This window comes from Ailuropoda melanoleuca, chromosome 3 (assembly GCF_002007445.2).
Source record: "Ailuropoda melanoleuca isolate Jingjing chromosome 3, ASM200744v2, whole genome shotgun sequence".
NCBI classification, from domain to species: Eukaryota; Metazoa; Chordata; class Mammalia; order Carnivora; family Ursidae; genus Ailuropoda; species Ailuropoda melanoleuca.
The window spans coordinates 34,513,828-34,536,539 of record NC_048220.1 but is presented as its reverse complement, the minus strand read 5'-3'; the positions used below and the strand labels follow the sequence as shown (position 1 = coordinate 34,536,539).

Here is a 22,712-nt window from a genome sequence, read left to right as displayed (position 1 = left end):
CAGGTACCATGCTGTGAGCACTTCCAGCCGTGTGCCAGGCTCTGGTACGTGCTCTAGTGTGTTCTCAGTCTTCCCCTGGCCCTTCAGAGATGGCTACCATCTGCCCTGTTTTGTAGAGGAGAACATTGGGCTCAGAAGGATGGGGTCACCGGCCCAAGGATCCCAGCCAGTAACTGGGAGAAGAAAATCTTAGCTCTGAGGTGGTGTGGCTTCTGGGTATTCTCCAGAGTTGGCCCGTCCTGGGCCTGTTGCCCCAGCAGTCCCACTGCAGGCCCCCCAGAGAGACAGCGCGTCCCCGCAGCGCAGGGCTCCAGCTGCTAGGATTTCAGACACTGGGTGTTATCTCATGAGCGGAGGAGGTGAGCTAAATGTGTCGTTTCCTCTTGCTGACCAAGGAGATTCATTAGTCAGGCCCCTGACAGCCTTCTCCCACGTCCCCCACACACTCAGAGATAATGAAATCATTTTCCAGAGAGGGTCCGGTGCTCACAGGAGGCATCCCCATGGTGTTAGAGCTTCACTCCCCCTCTTGCTCTGTATTTCAGCACAGCAGCCAGAGGACCCAGCCCTCCTTCCAGATGCCCTAGAAACCAAACTCCCCACTACTTCCTCCCCTGTGGAGGGAAACGGACTCCAGTGCTAAGCCCCCTTTCCAGCTTCCTCTGGTGGCCCCTTAGCACCAAACTGTCTCTGGTTCCCCCCGTCCCCGTCCCCTCTCTTCCGTACCTTGTCAAGGATCTGTTCTCAGTCAGGGAAAGAATAAGGGCATTTTTCCATTTGGGTGAGTTTCTTGTGGGTATTCATTATATTCAGATTGAGCTGAAAGATTTTATCACATTGTCGAAATGAAGGCAGCTGTTGTACTCAGCCTTGATGCAGAAATCACCAAAGAGCAAGAAGAAATCTGCTCATGGGTACCAGCCGTGGACATATTCAAAAGTTTCAAGCCGGCAGGACCATCCGAGAGGGTAACCTCTTTAGCCGTTCATCTCACAGTAGTTCTGAGCACCTACTATGTGCCGAGCCTTGGAGAGGGAAGATGAAAAAAACAGGGTTCCTTTCCTCTTGGAGCAAACCAAAATTGTGTCATGCCGCAAACTGGGATGTAATTACAGCCATGGTCAGTGCCTCAAGGTGCCCACGCCCCCCACCCCCCCAGGTAAGTTGGCTTCGAAGGGTCTTTGCGTCCCCTTCCTAACCTTCCAGCTGTAGGGACACCAGCGCGTTTAGGCTGGGACTTCCCAGCAGAAGCAGCACATTAAAATCATCTGCAGAGCGTGGGGATTCCTGGGATTCTCGTGGCCCCAGAGATGCTGATGTAGGAGGTCGGTAGTCAGCTTCAGGCACGTGATGCCGATGTCCTGGGAGACCACGGCTGGAGCGCGCTCCCTCCTGTGCGCGGGGCCAGCACCCTTGGACGAGATCGATGGGAGAGTGTCAGATGAGACAGAAGAGGCTTTGTAGTTGGACTCCTCGACCTTTGTGTGACTTCAGGAGACGACACAGAGCGGAAGCTCTCCAGAGTTCAGAAGAAACTGGGTTCAGTCCAAGTTTCGAGAAATGGAACAGTAAGAATGAGAAGTGAAGGTCCTTTGCTGCAAGATCAGCCTGTGGCCTTTTTTCTAATCCTGTAAAGCTGGTGATCATGTCTCTTCTGGCAATTGCTTAGAGTGTGTGCATCTTTCTTCCTATACCTTTAAAAAGATCTATATTATTAGAAACAAAACAAAAACAACAATGACAAAAAATAGTTCTTCTTGTGCAGAGAGAAGGACTCCTTTCCTTTCTACACATCTCCTACTTCCAAAGAGCCACAAGGCTTCGTTCAGGTCACTCCCTCGTCTCTCCCTGCGCAGCGCCCAGGTTCATTGGCACTGGCCTTAGTGCTTGGAGAGTGAAGCCCAGCAAAACTACAGACACGGCGGCTTAGGAGTCCTGCCAGTCCCAATTAGCCCACGTGTGTGTTCACTGACCAGCCACCTGCTCCTTCCAGAAAGCTGGCCATAGTCTGAAGAATTTAGCCATCAGCTGTGAGGGGTAGGCAATTTTGTCACAAAACAGACTAAATAGAATCTGACCGCAAGACCAAGTCAGGTAATGCTGTTTGGAGGCATTGTTTCGTCTGGTTAAATTCTGAGTCGTTTGTTGCAGCCATCCATTTAAACGACAAGAAAGCCCGAGGGCTTTGTTAGAGCACAGATCCCTAGAATTTCACCTCTCCATTCTGATTTGGAGAGGGCCAGACAGCCGCACGGCTACAAAAGCAAGCCCGGTGATTCTGATGTAGGGGGGAGGCGACTAGACCTTGCGAAACACAGCAGGAAGCTGTAAGAAGTAAGTGAGTTGGTGTGACTTTTGATGTGTAACAGCGACAAAATTCTGATGCTCTAAGTGACTGCCGTCCTTTTAATAAAAAAAAAAAAAAAGCTACCCTGAAACGTTTTTTTCTCCTCTTAGTTAAGACTTGACCCTATTTTATGTACTGTATGGTGATTAACATAATATAATAAAAAAAAATAAAAAAAAAAGACTTGACCCTATTTTATAATTCCAGATGGAGCATTAACAAATGTATTCAACATACACGTCTTATTCTTTTTGTTCCCTTGGACACTTTTCTTCAGATTAAGATACCAGTATAGTTTTTCCACGCCTCAGTGGAGCTTATCTCAAAACTGTTCTCGGTTCTTTTCTTGCTGTAGGAGCAAACCCGGATGTTGGAAATGGGGATCACTGGCCCAGAAGGCCATGTGCTAAGCAGACCAGAGGAGGTGAGTTGCGGGCGGCCGGGGACTGGGCTGGAGGAGGGGGCAGGACAGCAGTGGAGGTGCTCTGTTTTTCCATCATCTTCCGGGAGACTCGTGTTCCTACAGTTCCCAGCAGCCTGGTAAATGGCCTTTTGCTCGTTTGACACTTGGAGTGTTTGTGTTTGGCCTGCCTTCCCCAGGCACGTGCTTACACGGGGTAGGAGCAAACCTTGAGGAAAGGTGGGGAGAGTCTGTGAGTACCAGGCAGCAGTATTGGAACATTTCTTCCAAAGACCACACATCTGATGGACCAACTCAAGGGACTCAGAGAAAAGTAGAAAGCAACATAAGGGAAATGCTTACTTGCGACCCCTTGTCTCTCTAAAGAGAACTCAAGGTGGAGGGTCTTCCACACCTTTTCAGTTGGAGAGGTAAATACCTAAATCCTTTCTTAATCAGGGTCCATCTCAAAGACATTTCCGCTTCCTCCCTGATTCCATATTATATTCTGAGTCCTGCAAAATAAAATATCAGCCATATGGGTAGTAGGTGGAGTGGGTGTTTCATAGACATTATGTCTATCGATTTGTTGTACGGTGATGATTAAGTCTGGGTATGGGCGTTTCCCTCGTGTAAAATGAATGATGAATAGGGTAGGGCCTGCTTACCAGCTGACGAGTGAATAGATGCTAACTAGTGGTTGATCGCATGTGTTTGGGATGTCGGCAGCTTTAGCTGCTGGCACAGGGCGCAGAACGGGGCCTTGGCTGGCCACACGGCTGACAGCATACCGGCTTTGGGAGGCCAGCCCGGGAGTGGCGCCTGGAGTGCCTTCAGGGCCCTCTGTGCAAGTAGCCTGAGCCCAGCTCCTGCCCTGTCACCCCAGCCCCCCCCACTCTGCAGAAGGCAGAACCAGAAACAAGTGATTCCTGTGGCCTATCTCTTTTAGAGGCTTTTAAAAATTAAAAGGTCACGCACAGACAAATGTTCCTATCATGAACATTCGAGGAATTTTTACGAGCTGAATACAGTTGTGTCACTCGTGCCCAGCTGGAGAAGCAGAACTGTCAGCACTCCTGACACTCCTCGGCGTCTAATGACCTTGTTGTTCCCGGTTGAAATCATTTATCCTTATTTCACAGCATTCCAGAAAGGTCTGGCTCTGGAATATCAGGCCCCTTCTACGGAACGCTAGCCCATACCCGGCGCTGTGCTAATTACCTTAGCTGTCCTTGCTGCTGCTCGGGGTGCTGGGCATTACTGTTGGGTGAAGAAGCGAAGGCTCAGGGGGTTAAGCCCCTAGCTGCTCCCATGTGAAGGACTGGAAAGCTGTTTACGCGGTGTGAGCGGGCCAGGGTGATCGACACCGTTTATGAAACTTTCCCTAAATGCTGGTTGCGGCAGAGATTTGCTGGCAAGATGGGTTTGTGTAGTGGCAGCCAGGGGATTTCTGAGCGAAGTCTATTTTTGTTCCTTGGTTTGTTTTCCCAACCCCTCCCCACCCCACTCCTCCTGTTCCCGTCTCCTTTTTAGTAAAAAGCTTCTCAGCTGTAGATCTGGACAACCCTGAAAGCCCTTTTGGGTGAAGCTGCAGGGTGATGTCACCTTCCAAAGATAGTCATGTTGTCAAGGTGCTGAAGAGCCCGCAGAGCTGGGAGGGAGTGGGACCCGAGGGGCCAGACTGAGGCCGTGGGGAGTGCAGTGGGCAGCACAGGTGTGAAGAAGGAGGGATGGGCGGAGGGGGGGCCAGCCCCTCTTCGGTTCAGAGCACACTCTGCTACCATCTCAGCACACCCTGTGCAGAGAGAGCTGAACCTGAGCTTTGCTCCCGAAGTCCGGGTGCTTCAGGAAGGTGGCCATATTTACCTGTGGTCAGAGGCTCCAGGGGCTCGTCCCCTTGGAAGCAAGTGCAGCTTGGGGGATGCCAGCAGGCAGGGCCCGCCAAGTTCTAGAGTCTGTGTCCTGAACCACACCCACCGAGGGCAGTGGTTGGTTTGCGTTATGCAAACACCGGGCATCTGCAAGCTGTTTTTGGTATTTTTTTAAAGTGTTGGGCTGCATAGGCTGACCAGAATGTCCTATCCATCCAACATGGAACTGTTGCCGATTGAATGGGAGAATGCCAGCATCATTGCTTTGGGCTGAATCGGACTGCTGTGGGCTTTGGGCAGTGACACAGGCTCTCCCACACTGGCCAGGAGCTGTGATGAGCACTAAGACCAGCAGCCCGCCTGCCAGGCTTACTTGCCTTGTTCCAGGGGCAGGTCAGGTGCCTTAAAGGATGAACTCTTAGAATCCTCACAACAGCCCTGTGTGCCAGGTCCTATTACTGTCCCCATTTTATAGACAGGAAACTGAGGCTTTGGGAGGTTATGTACCATACCCGAGGTCGCCCGGCTTCTCTGTGGCAGAACCAGAACCCAGACCCAGGCCATTTGAAAGAACCTGAGCTCTAAAGACCGTTTGTTAATAAAGTAAGGGGAAACTCATTATTTCTTACTGAATAAATCCAACCAAGTTGGTTAGCGTATTTGAACATGTAGATTCTACCTTGGAGAGGATGGAAGAAATCGAGAAGAAGAGAACCCTCTGCTGAGAAGCCTGGGACTCATTTTCTTTTTAAAGATTTTATTTATTTATTGTAGAGACAGAGAGAGAGAGAGCACAAGTGGGGGAAGGGACAGAGGGAGAGGAGAGGGAGAATTTCAAGCAGAGGTCACACTAAGTGTGCTTAGCCTGCTGTGGGGCTCAGTCCCACAACCCTGAGATCATGATCTGAGCTGAAATCAAGAGTCAGCCCCTTAACTGACTGAGCCACCCCAGTGCCCTGGAAGCCTGGGAATTATCAGTGTAAGAAATGCCTGCTGGAATGGCCACCTCTGACCACCTCTGCAGGAAAGGATTTGATGTCTAATTACCTTTTCTGGTTATTATTTCCATATTGGTGTTGGGATGCTTTGCCAGAGAATCTGTCTGGGAAGACTGGGGAGCAAAAGCTTCCATCACATGAAGCCACTGGGATCATGACAGGGAGAGGAGGGAAGCAACCTAGGAAGGTGAGGGCGAGACTCTGAGATGCCAAGTGAAGCACCACAGCGGGGACGTGGTGGGTCGGGGGCCTCTAACTGCAGACCCTCTGGGCTTTGCAGCTCTGTGCTTTGCTACATTCTCAGCTTGCAGAGGCAGGGGAGTGGCCCCTAAGAGGCTTGTGCTTCTCTTGACTCCCGGGACTTCTTTTTGCAGCTGGAAGCTGAGGCTGTGTTCCGTGCCATCACCATTGCGAGCCAAACCAACTGTCCACTCTACGTCACGAAGGTCATGAGCAAGAGTGCGGCGGACCTGATCTCGCAAGCCAGGAAAAAAGGTGATTGGTGCTCCCAAGGGCCCGGCACCAGCCATGTGGCTCCTTCCCCCCTCTGGCTGTCCTGTGGGAATGTGCTTATTTTACTCCTTGCCTTGCTCTCTGGGAAGCCCTTCCTCCTTGTTAGTGCAGGGGGTCCCGTGTGGATGGCAGGACTCTGGCATTTCTCCCACTTGGTGGGTGAGTTTACTAGGCTCAGGAAGGGCGAGTGGTTTGTCTGGGATGACACAGCTTCAATCAGTGCTTTGAGGTGTCTTTCTTTTTTTTTTTTAAGATTTTATTCATTTGAGACGGAGATACAGAAAGAGAGAGCATGAGCAGGGGGAGAGGCAGAGGGAGAGGGAGAAGCAGACTCCCGCCTGAGCCAGGAGCCAGACGTGGGGCTTGATCCCAGGATCCTGGGATCATGACCTGAGCCGAAGGCAGACGCTTAACCATCTGAGCCAGCCAGGTGCCCCAGGAGTCTTTCTTCCTCCCTTTGATCCTTCATTGTCAGTTCACTTTATCTGAGCTTTATAAATGGACATACTAGTCAAGATTATAGTGGGTGCAGAATTCAAAGATCCAACTCAAATGGACTTAAACAAACAAAAGTAAATTATTGGTTGAAGGTGTTTCAGGCATAGCTGGATCAAGGGGTTTCAACAATGATGTTGGGGCTCTATCACTCTTGATCCTTTCTTGTCTCTGTTTTCCTCTCTTTTGGCTTCATTTTCAGGGTGAACAGTGACAAGAGTAAATGCTCAGAGGCACCCGTTGTCCTCAGCATTCGATGGGGGGGGCATCCATCAAAGATGGAGCTTTTCCAGCAGCTCCATCAGAAGCGCCCAGGAGGGCTCTGATTGCCTCGGCTTGGGTCATGGGCCCCTCCTAGAGCCAGTGTCTGCTCTGGGGATGCTGTATTGATCGGCCAGGGTGGAGGGCAGCGAGCAGGGGCGGGGTCCCACCACCTGAGCCACACAGGTTAGCACAGCTGATTTCGGACAAGGGGTTGAATGGGTCTCTAAAGCATGATTAGTGGCACGGCCTTCACACCCCGGGGCTTTGTCCCCACCGCCTTCTGCCTCCTGCTGTTTTCCTCCGTGTCTGTTAACTTGGGCTTCATTTGCTCCTCCGGTACCAAGCAGAAGTTTACTCTCATTTCAGAGCTTTCTCTTCTGCTTTTTATTCTCGTCTTCCGTGGCACAGTCATGGGCTCACTTGTGAACAGCGTATGGTTGAGAACCTGGAGGTGTGGGGCCCTGTGTTAGCCGGAGAAAGGATTTCCTAGGCCCGTGTGTATACTCGTTACCACTCTGTGCCGGCGGCCATTCTGGTCGTGGAGACCCCAGATAAGGGACTTATCCACCAAACTCTGAGCGGGTCTGTAAAGACCCGCATGTGGGTGGCTTGGGTGGCTAAAAATAGTTCCCCTGACTCTGATGGCTGAGTGTTCAGCTGCTTGCCCTTCTGGCAAAGGGGACCCTTTTCTTCTGGGAGGGGATTCTTCCTAATTGTCTAGGCAGGCTTCGTAGCTAGTACATTCTGGGGCATCTCCTGCCTTACCCCGCTCACAGTAAGCCTGCTATTTTCTTTCTTTGCTCGTAAATGTCCCAGCGTGACATGGGTGGCTGCTCTCCTGGGTATGAGTCATTGGGTGAGAGCCAGGAAAGTAGCCCAATCTTCCTTACCCATTCTTGGAGAAAGGCAAAAAGAAAAAAAGCAAGCAAGTGAGCAAGAAAAATGCATGGGGAACCCTCCCACCCTCTCCCTAAGACCACCTACCATACTTACTCTCATGCCTTCTGCTCATGGCTACATCCTCCCTCAGAACCATCTCAGGATGACCGAGAGTCTTAAGGACAGAGAGCCTCCACTATACACTGGGTCTTCTTTTAAACTCCTGGAGAAAGGTGCCTCACCCTTTGCCTTCTGGCTCGTGATTGTCTGGCAAGAAGAGCTAGGACAGCCATGTCTCCAGGGTGGCTGGGAGGCAGGGAGACCTTGTTTCAGGGCTGAAACGCTGACTCCTGACACGGAAGCCAGGAAACATCTCGGGACCTGTCATTCGCAGGGAAGGAAAGAAGAGTACTCAGAGCAGGGAGAGAGTATAGCAGGGCTTACTCTCTTCCCTCCTGACCTGAAGTCCGGTGTCTTCACTCACCAAGTATTCTTCAACAACTCTGCACAGCTGCTCAGAATTAATATTAGGGATTCACAGTTTAATAAGGACCAACTGTATGCCCCACACAGAGATAAATACTTCAAATTTATTGTTATGTAGAATTGTCAGAGAGCCCTGAGAAATAGACATTATCCCCATTTTTCAGATGAGGAAATTGAAGCACAATGTGTCAGAATCTCCCAGCTGGGAGAGCTGGTGTTCAAACCCAACCATTATTAAAATTTTTGCTTATTCTACTCTTCCATCTAAAAATAGTCCGAAGGGAGAGTTCTTCCACTTTTTTTTTAAAGAGATTTTATTTATTTATTAGAGAGAGAGAGAGCACGAGCGGGGGAAGAGGAAGAAGCAGGCTCCCTACTGAGCAAGATGCCCAACGTGGGGCTCGATCCCAGGACCCTGGGATCATGACCTGAGCTGAAGGCAGACGTTTAACCAACTGAGCCACCCAGGCGCCCCAGAGTTCTTCCACTTCTAAGATCGTGTTTCGCTTAATAGTACCTGGGGCTTGCCTTGACCTCCATTTCTTTCTTTGTGGTCCTATATGATTTAGTTGGGTAAATTGCTTTAGGGAGCCCTTGAAATTCTCGTTAGTCTTGTGTGGATCCTTTTTCCCGTCCTCCCAAAGAGCAGGGCTATCATTGCCATCGATTCCTTCTTTTGCCTATGGCAGACATCACAAGTCAGTCTTGACTCTTACAGTGAAACCAAGAGCGTATTTAGAATTCTTTTGGTAAAGAATTCCAGGCAACCAAAACCCATAGATTGGAGTTGAAGGAAGGCAAGATGTATTTATAATTTTGGCCATAGAGCCTTCCTACACTTTGACAATGGGGGGAACTTGAATGTGGAAGGTGGAGGACTGAAGCTAGAGAAGTCCAGGGCTTTATGGAGCATCTTTTGCCCAAGATTCTGGTGTAGAGAAACTTGGTACCAAACAACCTTCTGTGAGACAGCATTTGCCTTCTCTTTCTCTCTCCCTTCTTCTTTAAGAAGCTCAGCTTAGATCAGTTTATTTCCCAGTATCCCTTCTCCTTGCTGCTTGGTTTGCGCATATAAACCCTGAATTGCAGACACAGGGTCCAAGAAGTGAGCCTCATCTTTGATGTGTCCCAGGTTATTGGGTACCCAAGAGCAGATATCACTCCTTGTTTTAGGTTATGGAGTACCAAGCATGATGGAAAGATTGTGAGAACCTCGTTGTGGAACCAGAGCATGTCCTTGCAACAAGCAGGAGCTGGCGGCTCCTAGGCATGCAGGCACGCTGGGGGCTTTGGGCGTCTGCCGTGGGAAGGAGTAGCAGTAGTATAAGGAAATCGCAGTCACCAAGCGTCTCGTGTGTACCACACACTTTGTACGTGCCAGATCCTTTCATTTTTTTTAAGTTTTTTTCTTTTTAAAATTTTATTTATTTATTTGACAGAGGTAGAGAGAGTACAAGCAGGAGGAGCAGCAGGCCGGGGAGAAGCAGGCTACCGCTGAGCAGAGAGCCCGACATGAGGCTGGATCCCAAGACCCTGGGATCATGACCTGAGCTGAAGGCAGATGCTTAACTGACTGAGCCACTCAGGGGCCCCCAGATCCTTTCATTTTCAGAATCCTCAGAAGTAGACGTGGTCTTATTTCATCTATTCCAGGACAGGCCTAGTCCATATTTTAACATTTCTGAGATGTCAATGAATCTTAGAATCAGTATATATACATTTTTTGTTTTGCCTCAAATTGGGGCTCAAAGCTGCACCTTATAACCAATGGCTTCTTGTGAGCTAGGGGATACGACATTGTTCATGTTTAGCAGATAGAAAAGCAGAGGCTTAGAAAAGGTGGGCACATGGACTTGCCCCCAGGCCTGCCTGACTTCAGAGCCACAAGCCTTGAGGAGGGCTCGGGGCCGTGATTACCTGAACCCGGCCCAGAGCAGCACAGACGTTATGCAAACCCATCGCCTCTTTCCTACCATCGCAGGAAACGTGGTCTTTGGTGAGCCCATCACTGCCAGCCTCGGCACAGATGGAACCCATTACTGGAGCAAGAACTGGGCTAAGGCAGCTGCCTTTGTGACATCTCCACCTCTGAGCCCTGACCCAACCACTCCTGACTACATCAACTCCTTGCTGGCCAGGTTGGTGCGGGGATGACGAGCAGCATGCATCCCGTGGAAACCTCGTGGGACTGGGGTGGGAGGGTGGGATGAGGACTGGAGCAGCCCATCCATCAGCCAGACTAGAATGTGCAGTGAGGAGAACACACGGAGAGCAACGGGCTCTTCCTGTCATAGTTCACAGATGACTAACAGTAACCATATTAATAATGACAGCAGCAGTTAACATATAGCATGTGTTAAGTCCTGTGGCGAGACTACACACACGAACTCATTGATCCTCACGACAACTGTATGCGCGAGAGACTGTCATCTCCATTTTACAGGTTAAGCAACTGAGGGTCAGATCATGTGCCTAATTTTGTTTCGTTTTGGGTTTTTTTTAGATTTTATTTATTTATTTGACAGAGATAGAGACAGCCAGCGAGACAGGGAACACAAGCAGGGGGAGTGGGAGAGGAAGAAGCAGGCTCATAGCAGAGGAGCCTGATGTGGGGCTCGATCCCATAACGCCGGGATCACGCCCTGAGCCGAAGGCAGACGCTTAACCGCTGTGCCACCCAGGCGCCCCCATGTGCCTAATTTTGAACAGCACCTAACTGAAATGAAAGGGACGCTCATTGATGGCTGACCCTGCCACCAGGACATGTAGGGTCAGTCCCGTCACTCATTTGGGTCTCTTGTATTTTGTTACCCAGAGATGATCTAACCCCCTGGTTTTCCATTTGGGCTAACTGTAAGCCCCGGGGAAGGAAAGAACTCACTTATGCTCACACAGCTGCTAAGAAGTACAGAAAAGATCCTAAACTCAAGTCCTCGAATTCAGAATGCTGCCATTAGACACTTGATGCTTGTCCCCGGTGGTGCCTCTAAGCCACTTCTCTGGTTTATATGGAGCTTTTTTCCTTTGCCAGTGGAGACCTGCAGCTCTCTGGGAGTGCCCACTGCACCTTCAGCACTGCCCAGAAGGCGATTGGGAAGGACAACTTCACAGCCATCCCTGAGGGCACCAATGGTGTGGAAGAGCGGATGTCTGTCATCTGGGACAAGGCTGTGGTAAGGATCAAGGTCATGGATGGGGGCCAGGGCCAGATCAGAGCCTCCTGCCACTGATTCTTTGTAGGTGAGCCCTCATGCCTGCTGAGATGTTTCTGGAACCATATGTCTCAAGTGGTGTAGCAATATCATTTCTAGAGGGATGAGCCTTGAGATTGTGAGGAGACCTCCTCCTCTAGATTGTTAAGAAGTAGGAGCCACACATACAGACCCTTCATCTGATGGCATGAATGAACTGTACTTAATAGTGAATTAAAATTCTTTCTCTGGAGAACGTTATCACTTCTTTTGAAACGTCTCTCGACAGAACCCATTGAAATGGTAAGCAAGGGACATGTATGCCTAAGAGACTGAAGTCAACTTGCTCATCAAGGATGCCCTTCACTGAGTGTGTGGTCATCTAGGCTGTACGAGGGATTGTTGACCAAAGTCTTCTAACAATAGGCCTGGTTTTATTTTCTTTAATAACATGACAGAAGCTGACAAAAGAAATAGCCATGCAAATGAAGGCTGTCCCAAAGGCCTTAGTAAAAATAATAATTAACGCATTAAGTTGATCACTTCCTTTTTTATTTTTTAATTTTATTATATTTTTAAAAGAATTTATTTTTAAGTAATCTCTACACCCAACATAGGGCTCGAACTCACAACCCCATGATCAGGAGTTGCGTGCTCTACCAACTGAGCCAGCCAGGCGCCCCCCTTCTCTTTTATTTTAAAAACCCTAAAGACAATTATTTCTGAGCCACATATATTGCTTATGAACTAATGCCTCACTCATCTACACAGTGTAAGCCACCATATTATTTCCCTTCTTATCTTAGCTCCTAGGAAGTTCAAAGTTAGATTTGAAACTAAATCCAGGCTTTTTGTTTTGTAAAGAGGAAAAGTATAAATATTTTTGTCTCTTCTCTCACATACTTAGGTTTTGTTTTTTTCTTCAACCCTGTTACATATTTGTGAATATATATAGTTATCTTAGTATTTGTGTATATATATAGTTATCTTAGTACAATCTGGAATTGTTAAAAATAATATATATATTTTTTAATTCTACATGATACATTCTCATTAAAAGAACACTTGGAAAGCTCAGAAAAGCACACACATGAAAGAAAACAAAAATCAATCATAATTCGACAACCCAGGGTTAACCATTATTATCATTTGGGGGAAGCTCTTCTGTGCTTATCCCGCAACCATGCAAATACAAACAAATATCTAAAACAGGAGCTCGTAACCACATTTGTTTTTACTGGGAACTCTGTAATTCTTTTTGGAATTAGAGGGGCAAAGAAGTAAGTGTATGCACATATCCAGAGAAAACGCACACTCCAGGAGTCGTAACGGCCTCCCGAAGCCGCGGGTTAGCCACTGTGCGTGTAACCGGGACAGCGCGGCCAGGTGGGCAGCTTGTGGGTGGGGTCTGTACTTATCACCTCAGAGGCCCGTCCCTGTGGTCACGGTGCTCTGACCGTGGGAGCCCTGCGCTGAGTTTTTTTGGTATTCCCATAGGCCACCGGGAAAATGGATGAAAACCAGTTCGTGGCTGTGACAAGCACAAATGCCGCCAAGATCTTCAACCTGTATCCCCGCAAGGGGAGAATATCTGTGGGTTCTGACAGCGACCTGGTGATCTGGGATCCGGATGCGGTGAAGATTGTCTCTGCCAAGAACCACCAGTCGGTAAGGCTCGTGCAGGCGGGAGAAGAGCAGCGTGGAGAAGGCGCGGGTGGAAGTCAGCCAGGAAAGATGTGTACGTGTGCCTTGTCCCAGGCCAACTAGACCAGGATGGGTCGCAGTCACAAACCTTACCAAATTCTCAGTGATGTAACACCTTAGCACGTTACTCCTCACTCCTGCTCTCCTTGATGGGTCAGCAGGGGGCTGCTCCCAGCACAGTCAACACAGAGGTGACATGTCTACACCCGCCTCCGTGATCGCTGAGGCCGGGGACCAGGTCATGGTCCCTGGAGTACTGTCTAAGAAAAGGTTTCCTAAGAGAAGTGGTATATGGCCCTTCCTCTCATACCGCACTGGCCCAAGCCAGCCCTGTGCTTGACCTTACCCGAGGAGGGTGGGGAGGTCAGGGATCCCCCCTGCACCTAAAAGGAGAGAGAACATGAAAAAAATTGGTCAGCAGCCCAGACAACTTCCTCACGAGGAGTTTCGTGTAAAGGATAATAATTAAAGCCCAGTCCCTAAGGGAAAGGGCCTCATCTGTGTTAGTAAAAATAGTTCATATTTTTAAAGCATTTATGTTTCAGGCAGTGTGCTTTTCATTCACTGAATCTCCGTTATAGGCACTGTTATCATCCGCATTTTATCGGGGAGGAAATGGAGGTGCAGGGAAATTCAGTAATTCATCCAGCAAGTAAATGGTGAAGTTAGGATTCAGACCCACGCATCTGGACTCCAAACGGATGTCCTTGACCCTTTGCAGTAATGCCTCCTGCTTGGTGAATAAATGAAGGCCGTGGAGAGAAATCCCATATTTGGTGGGGATGGCCTTCATTCAAACATTGTGTCACATCATTCACTTTTGGGCTAGTGGAGACCTAAAGGTGGTGGAGCCCACCCACTCACCCAGTGCCTACAGGAGGGCCAAGCACAGCATCCCTGACAGTTTCTGAGCTTCTCTTTGAACACCGCCAGTGGCAAAATGTCCTTCCACACCAGGGCCTTTCTAAAAATCTTTAGATTCTTCTCTTTGCTGGCAAGTCCAGTCTCTACTTAGCAGCCATCTCTCTCCAGAGGCTTATACCCACCCAAAGCTTCAGGTGGCGTTGGAGGCTCTTCCTGGCTTCCCTGGTGCGTTGGTTATAGTGAGGCTGAAGGCAGGCCCCACGCCCAGGAAAACCGTGTTCCTCTTCTCCCCATCCTTCGCCCCCACTCATGGCTTTGCCTCTCATCCCTGTCTCTAGGCTGCAGAGTATAACATCTTTGAAGGGTTGGAGCTGCGTGGGGCTCCTCTGGTGGTCATCTGCCAGGGCAAGATCATGCTGGAAGATGGCAACCTGCACGTGACCCAGGGGGCCGGCCGCTTCATCCCCTGCAGCCCGTTCTCTGACTACGTCTACAAGCGCATTAAAGCCCGGAGGAAGGTGAGACGCTGGCCGGGCCTGGGGGTGGGCGGAGGGACTGTGTCCCATTCAGGCCCAGGGACAGTAACCATGGGATCGGGAGGAGTCTGTGTGCCTTGGACCCTCCCAGAGAAGTTCACAGCAGTGATCTCTTCTCCAGAGACACTTGCACAGATTTAATGTACTATAAAAAGGGGGTTTCCGAAACTTTTTTGGCCCAAGGAAACTTTTTTCTCAAATAACTTTCCTCCATTTTTGTAGTACTCTCAATTAAAAATAATCTAAAATTTTAATAATTCAAAATAATGTTTATATATTTTTAAAAAATAACTCTTGAAGGCTTACAGTGAGAATTAGCAGCCCACACCCACCCCTCCCAGTCTCATTTCTTCCATCCACTGTTGCTCCATAGGGCAAATGTTCATAACCCTTCTAGCTAGTTCTATGGTTCGCATAAAATCTTGTTTATGTCCCTGATTTCATAGATAAAGTAGAAAGATAGATACACGGACACATATGTGTGTCCGTGTATCTACCTAAATATAACAAACTGAGCGCTCTACATAATTAAGGGGTGAGGCCAGAAGTCTGTTTTTTCAGCGCCCCCAGTACCCTCACACCTGCCACACGGTTGCCTTCCAGTAAGGCTAGGGATCCACAGAGCGGGGTTAGACCAGCACTGGGATGGGGTGGAATTTGACCCCGGTCCCAACCTTGTCTGTTGGAAGGCACACGGTCATCCGTGTGCATGGGATGGGCCAGCATCCAGCAGCTGGGAGTGTGAGTCTTCAGTCATGGTGCCGGCGAGGCGGGGGGGCTGGGGACACACTGTAGTGGCCATTAAAGACAGACTCACGGGAACTCCGTACCCAAGCACCCAACCTACTCCCAGACCACCAGTGAACATCCAGCCTCTGAGAGCGGATGCAGGGAGCCTCGCTGTCTGCGGAGGCAGCTGCCCTCTCTGCCTGTGACAACCGGCTTCTTCCTGCTGGCTGCAAGGGTCCCTCCCTGCAGTCGACCCGCGCTCTGTTCTGCCCCTGGCGCCCTCGAAGAGTGAGGTTCACCGTCTCTTAGAGCGCGTGTATGTTTCCAGACGCATCTGTCCTTTAGTCTGAATATCCCTGCACTGCTTATGATAGCGTTTTATTCTATTTTAAAGATTTTGAGAGAGCAAGAGCGGGGGTGGGGGAGGGGCAGAGGGAGAGGGAGAAGCAGGCTCCCCACTGAGCAGGGAGCCTGACTCGGTACTGGATCCCAGGACCTTGAGATCATAACCTGAGCCCAAGACAGACGCTTAACTGACTGGGCCATCCAGGTGTCCCTTCTGACAGTGTTTTAAATCCCTGCCCCGGCCCTACCTCTTTCTGAGTGATCCTCTAACGTTAGGTGGTATGGAGTTTAACTGCGCACTCTGGCTGTGGCCTACTAGAGAAGAGAATGGAACTCAAGCCTACCATCTACATTAGGTCTTTATTTCCATTAATGCGACTTAGATTCTGCACCCAAAGAAATGTTGAAGGTTTAGAGTTACTGGCCAAGGATTTTGGGGAACACAGCTAGAAACAAGGTCCCATCTGAGTTGTCCGAACCTGCAGATGTCATGAGCGTCGCCTCTGTGCCTGCACCTGAGTCGCTCCCAGAGGTGAGGGCAGGCTCTGTGGCAGATGTGATCGGTGTCTTACCGTGAGCCGCCCTGTACTGCCGGCCTCCTCCGGCAGCCGGGGAGAGGACATGGGCGTAGGTGCTGTGCGGGCCGCACTGCTGCCTTGTGTGGTCAGGCAGCCTGTGTCTGATAGACCGGGGGCCCCTCCGGGGAAGGCACCGTGTTTCGTGTGACCCCCCCTGCCCCTGCCCCCCGCTCCTGGCACCAGGCCTAGCCTGGAGCGTGCTAGGTGTAGGGTGGGGCGGGTGGTGCTGGCTGGCTCCCCAGTCCCAGGACAGGTTCACAGCCACAGCGAGAGGCCAGGGGGTCAGACTGCAGGATGCTCCCTTTGTGGTTTGCCAACTCTGCTGCGTGCTGAGGAGCGTGTGGGTGGAGCTCCCGCCGGACCTTACCCAGCCAGCACTTATGACCTTGGCCCAAACAGCTGCCCTCCCCGCTCCCTCTGCTCCGGGGCCTACAGGCAGTCCTTCCATCTGCAACATTTCCCCCACCTGCTTCCTCTGCGGGGAGCGCCGCCTTCTACCCTGGTCCTCTGCCCCTCGCAGCGTCCTCCTTCCCTCCTGCCCGGCCCCACAACAGCCTCCTTTGTTCTGTAAGAGGGAAGCTCACCTATTTAGAGAGGACTTCACTGACCTCTTCCACTGTCACTCTATCCCCATGCCCCGTTTATTGTCTGCATCTTCTTTCCTTAAAATTACCCTATTTTATTATTTGTTGGCTCCCACCACCCCCTGAATTCCCTGACTTATCTTGCTACCTAGCACAGCCTTTAACTGTTGACAGACTCAGGGGTGACGCGCTTTCTCTGCTGCAGATGGCAGACCTGCACGCCGTCCCGAGGGGCCTGTATGACGGCCCGGTGTTTGACCTGACCACCACGCCCAAAGGGGGCACCCCCGCGGGCTCCACCCGGGGCTCGCCCACGCGGCCCAACCCGCCTGTGAGGAACCTCCATCAGTCAGGATTCAGCCTGTCCGGTGAGTGGGACGTGGTGCTCCTCGCTGGGGAGGGGGACAAGGGAGAAGCAGCGAGCACTCCAAGCTGGCGGGTGATCTGAGAAAGAGCCCGAGCTGAGCACGAACCTGAGCCTGGAACACCTTCTGAGAAAGACGGTGAGGGGAGCCAGCAGGAAGCTTTGCCCAATCAAAAAGAAGTCCCCTTGAGAAGGCAGGGTAGGGCTCGATGAGGTTAAAGGTCAGGTTTAAACGATGACCAGTTCTGCTTAGCGATCCCACCTGCTGGGGTGGGGGCGAGAGGCTTCCCATTAGGAATTGGTGGTGATTTTCCACGTGAGACTGTGGGATCTGTGCGTGGTGTTGTCCCGTCTCTGTGTGCCCAGGGTAAAAAGAGAGCGGATGTTGCAGGGGCTTCTTCGAACCTGGCGTTTTTACTCTCCACACCCCCCCCCTTCCTAGTAATAATGGTGGTGCTTGCACGAGCTGCCCTTGAGTGCGTACTTACCCTGGGCTAGCCGTACCATTCACCTCAGCTATGCTTTAAGAACTGATATTGATAGAAAATAATTACCCAGTTGCTCCATAGCCAGTAGTCTTAAAAGGGGGGAAAGTAAATGTCGATTTGCATCTCTACGATGAACAATTTAAGTGGAAGGGAAGCAAGACAACCAGAGGGGCAGGTAGAGGTAAAGAGGAACAGGTTTAGGGAAGGAAGAGGAGCAAGGACTGGCAGAAGCCAGAAAGAGACGAGGGGACAGGGTCAGGGGAGGAAGGCAGAAGGAGAAAGCTGCAGGTTTTGAGGCGATGTTGCCACAGGTCACATGATTGTCACACGTAATTTTTGTCTGTTTTTGGCCATTTGAATTGCCCCTGTCTGACCCGCTCCCTAACGTGTTGGCAGCTCCCCTGTGAATGGACGTAGGCACACGCGAGCACGTCCTTCCATGCTGATTTGCAGGGGCCTGACCAGCACTGGCCCGGGTTGTGAGACCTGGGTCAGGTTCCCTAAGCTCTCACAGCCTCAGTCACAGTAGCTCCCTGTGGTAGGATAGTGGTGAGGGTCGGGCGAGGTGTCTGAGGGCCACGTGAGACTTTGCTTGGCACGGTGAATGTAAAACAGCTGTTTCTCAGATCATCGGCCTTGTTTTTTATTATCGTTTTTACGATGCTAAGGGTCCGATGGCATCTAGATGAGAACCTGGTTTCTCCTGGCGGGCACGGGTGTTCAGGAGGGTGGATATGAAATGCCTGGAATGCTTGACAGACTGGAATGGAAGTTTCTTGGGAGATGAGGCCAGGAAGGTACTTGCCATCTGACACTCTGAAAATTAATGTAATTTCTCTCTTGTCCACACCCTGCTCTCCCTTTTCTCTTTCTGGGAATGTATTGCCAACTTCAGGCACCCAAGTGGATGAGGGGGTCCGCTCGGCCAGCAAGCGCATCGTGGCACCCCCTGGAGGCCGTTCTAACATCACGTCCCTGAGTTAAGCGACCCCTCCCCAAAGAGAGGGGCAGAAGCAAGAAGAGATTTTTTTGAAGCCAAAATGGTACACCAATATTTAAGAAGGAAAGCGAATCCAAACAGTTGCGATCTAAAGAATCAATAAGCCTCAAGCCTTATGTTTCTCCGATGCTACACTCGCTTGCCTAGCTTTACGAATATTGCTTTGTTTTCTGTTCATGCATAGCCTTGATTGGTTTGACCCTGCCTCCCCGCATTTATGTGCATGCAATCAGACAGGCTACTAAGGTAAAAGTCTGCTATATAGTGTTGAGAGCGTGTGTAGTGCTGCATTTTATGACAAGGGGACAGACAAAGCTGGGATGTCAGGAAAATCAACAAAAGGGACGCGGTTATTTGGGGTGAGGGGGTGGTGGGAGCCCAGAGCGAGGCGGAAGGCTCAGAGGTGCTGGGGTAGGGCGTGGAGAGGGAGGCGGGTGGGTGGGTGAGCATAAGGGGCTTGTGTATTGTGTTGAAGCACGTTTATTTCCACGGAAGATGGCTACTTGGGGCAGCCGTCCCTTCATCACGGTCCCCGGGGGTCTGTGGAGAAGGCAGGCAGTCTTCAGGTTCCAGACTTTCTCACATCCCCTCCTAGAGTTTATTCCTTTGAACATTTTATTAAAACACCAAAACTCAACCATTACTTTCACCTGTTTGATTGTGCCAGTGTTTGGTGGGGCCTCTTTCTCAGCGTTGCTTTCAAATTCTCCTCTTTCCTGGGCAGGGAAGGAAGAGAGGAGAGAGGAAACCACCCTCCTCCTCTGTCCTGCCTGCCTTTTTGGTGCTCTTTAAAAGGCAACAGCTGGGAGCACACACAGGCCCTTGGGGTGAGGGCAGCCATGCTCACACACCTTCCTCTAAACACATGTTGGAGATCACCTCTCATTCGCACGGCTTTGCGAACCGGGAAGAGCAGCGTGCGTCCGGCGTCCCAAGTTAGGACCAACCGAACTGGGACCCCAGGAAGGGCTTCTCTTGCTGGAGGTTAGTGGCCGATTTTTTCTGTCTCAAGATCCAGGCACATCTGTGATTGAATAGGATTTTTTGTTTGAAAATGAAAGTGCTTAGATGTTCTCTGAGTTTTGCTCTGAACAGGTAATCTCAGTTAAGACGGGAGCCAAGCAAGGATTTAGGAAAGCTCGTTTGTGGAGCTGGGGGAGCACATTCTGGGGCCATGGGTCTGCTTTTCAGCCCTGAACCATCTGTCTCCTCTTCCTTTAGCACATCCTCTGGGGGAGCTTTTTCTTTCCTTTTAAAGCCTCCCAAGGTGAGTGGACATGACAGGCAGCCTTGTGTTCTGTGGCCCAGAACGGAAGTGAAGCTCAATGTCCATTTCCCTGGCCTGCCACGTCTGAAAATTCAGTGTTGGAGCAAGTTCTCTGAGCCAGCTGAAGAGCTGTAGAACTAAGAGGCCTAGAGGCAGAAAAAGTACATTCACCCTGGGATCAGAATATCTGTGCTTGGGGGATCCAGCTGCTAGGACCCCTAACCCTGTGTACTAGGTACTTGGAAGAAAAAGAGCAGGTCTCAAACACCTTTCAGGTGCTCAGGAGAAGCCATTCTCTCTGACAGCAGCTTTAATAAGCTGAAGACCAGAGGAAAGGGCACAATGCATGGCTAAAAAGGAATTTGGAAATAGCCAAGGAAGAGGATACCCCCTAGCCAGCTAATTACTGTTCTGTTCTTGAAAATGATCATTTCTCCTCATAATAAGGAATCTTGCAATTTTAAGGCTTTTTCATGGTGCCTTTATTTTAAAGGAAACTTAAGGGGAGCATGTAGCTCTTGATTTATAACTCAAAGATGTGGGGGCCTGTCGCAGAACTCAGAATGACAGTTTTACAGGCAGAGGGAGATTGTCAGATCTGAAGCGTGTATGCTATATACCTCAGTGGCTGGGCTGTTCTGTAGGAAGTGTTGCAGTACCAGCCACAACCACCAGGTGGAGGAAAAGACAAGAAACCAGTGGGGGCGTCCTCTTCTGTACCATCTGCTCCTTTTACGTAGCTAGAGCCCAGCTCCTCCCTCCCTGACCTGTCTGTGCATGACAATACATCTTTCATGGCCCGACTGGTCATCTGCACTGCGCTGGGACTGCTGAATGAAGCATTCAACCAGAACTTCATATCCTACACAAGCTTTCCAGGCTGTAGGGATGCCCGCTAATGCCTTCATGATGGGCAACGTGATCTGGGAAGGCCTCCCTTTCTTCACTTACTATAAGTAACTTCCCAAGCACAGAGATTCCTAAGAATTGCAAGAAAACTCCCTTTCCTTGACTTTGTTACTTAAGTTAAAATTTATATTCAAATGTGTCCTTTTCCATAAGACACAGCAAAGTGCCCTCCCTATGCACAGGGTTTAGGAAGAGAACATGACGCAAGTCACAGCACTCTCAGAATTCATGGTATCTCATCCACGTGTGGGAGGGCTTGCTGAACCTTTCTCTCCTGCCCAAGCTTTCTTTTGCCCTCTCGTCTCTTGGCCTGGCCCCTCTCTAAGGCTGCCCTGCCTCCCCACCCCCCCAACCTTCTCACGTTATTCCTTACCCAGATGGCAATCAGCTGGGGTTCTCTCTGGGAGGGCCATAATCTTAGGTAGTTGAGAAGGTATTTGTGGAATTGTTAGATCAGCCAACCCCGTAGAGGTGTTCCTTCTCTTTCTGTTTTCTAAAAATGGCGGTGTTGTAGTCATCCTGAAAATGGGTTTTCTTCAAAGACCAGTCACCCTTTGGCCTTTTTCCTCATGCCTACACCAGGAGAGTCATGCTCTGCTGTGAAGGCCTTAATCCTAAGCCTGGACTTGCACTCACCCTGAGAGGCCCTTCCCAACAGGGTGGATGAGCCCCCCTGACTTTGGTTCTAGCCACAAGCTTCCCAGGCCTTCCCCCCTGGAAGACTCCAGCTTGAGTCCCAGATATACCCATGGGCTGTCCCAGGCAGCCAGCATTCATTATACAAGTTCCCTCTTTGGAAAACGGTGTGTGGGTGTTCAGTTCTGTGTCTGGTGAATATGAACAGACCGTAAATCTCCCTGTGATCTGTGGTAGCTGTGAGGCAGCTCTGGAACGTGAAGAGCTGTTTGGTTTGAGCCGTGAAGAAAACTGTGTTTTGAGTTTAGCTGAGATTAAAGAAAAGTTCATCAAGTGACTGTTAATGTACACCTGGTTATTAAAATAACTATGAAATTACGGATGTTGTCGTCCAGCCTTCTTCTGTACTTGATGTGCCGTTTCACCTGCACTATGAAAATTGTGCAATAAAACTGACGTGGTTAATGAGGGGGGCAGATTTGATGAAAACAAGAGGTTTCCGGAGGAAATTTGGGGGGTTTCTGTCTTCTCGGTTGAGGTTGAGTTTTTGTTTTGGCCATAGAATTTGATGACCATTATTGGAACTTAGAATGACTGAAGTTTTTTCTGAGGATTGTCTCATGTAAAACGCATTGCCATTTGAGATAAAGTCTGGCTGAGTCCAGTACAGATCCTGAGAGGATTTCTTTCATCTGTTTGTTTTTTGTCATCCCCTGAAAGAAATTCTGTTTCTCCCTAAAAGCCTGGACTTTGAGGAAATTCAAACTAAGTATTTTCCAAGGTATGTTCTTTTTTTTCCAAACCGCATTCTTTTTTTCTTTAAGATTTTATTTACTTTTTGAAAGAAAGCCAGAGAAAGAGAGCACGAGCAGGGGATGGGGGGCTGAGGCAGAGGAGAAGCAGATTCCCTGCTGAGCAGGGAGCCGACTCGGGGCTCAATCCCAGGACTTCAGAATCAGGACCCAAGCCAAAGGCTTAACTGACTGAACCACCCAGGCGTCCCTCAAAGTATATTCTTTAACATACTGATCCCAAGTTGTGTTGGAGTGTTGGAAAGGATTATTTACTAAGCTACTCCTCTGACAGATTTAAGGTCTTATCATCCAATTAAAAGGTATGAGAGACCTCCTAAGCCTTTCAGAATTTGTCCTGTTCAAGGTTCTCAAACTTTTTTTGACTGCTGAACCCTTCTATCCTATATCCTCTTTTAACATCCCAGTGAACCTACTATGGTAAACTCTCTTTGGGGAAACACGCCTGGATC

At 49.9% G+C, this 22,712-nt stretch overlaps 1 protein-coding gene across 1 annotated transcript in view; it reads left to right on the top strand.

The window, feature by feature from the left end:
• Positions 1 to 21,828, top strand: part of DPYSL3 (dihydropyrimidinase like 3) — a 61,017-nt gene extending 39,189 nt beyond the window's left edge. The window contains exons 7-14 of the mRNA XM_011232902.3: positions 2,703 to 2,771; positions 5,991 to 6,111; positions 10,235 to 10,391; positions 11,285 to 11,426; positions 12,942 to 13,112; positions 14,351 to 14,530; positions 16,990 to 17,152; positions 18,532 to 21,828. Coding sequence (XP_011231204.1) covers positions 2,703 to 2,771; positions 5,991 to 6,111; positions 10,235 to 10,391; positions 11,285 to 11,426; positions 12,942 to 13,112; positions 14,351 to 14,530; positions 16,990 to 17,152; positions 18,532 to 18,620 — 1,092 coding nt within the window. The 3' untranslated portion in view covers positions 18,621 to 21,828. The remainder of the gene's footprint in view (positions 1 to 2,702; positions 2,772 to 5,990; positions 6,112 to 10,234; positions 10,392 to 11,284; positions 11,427 to 12,941; positions 13,113 to 14,350; positions 14,531 to 16,989; positions 17,153 to 18,531) is intronic.
• The last annotated feature ends 884 nt before the right edge of the window (positions 21,829 to 22,712 follow it).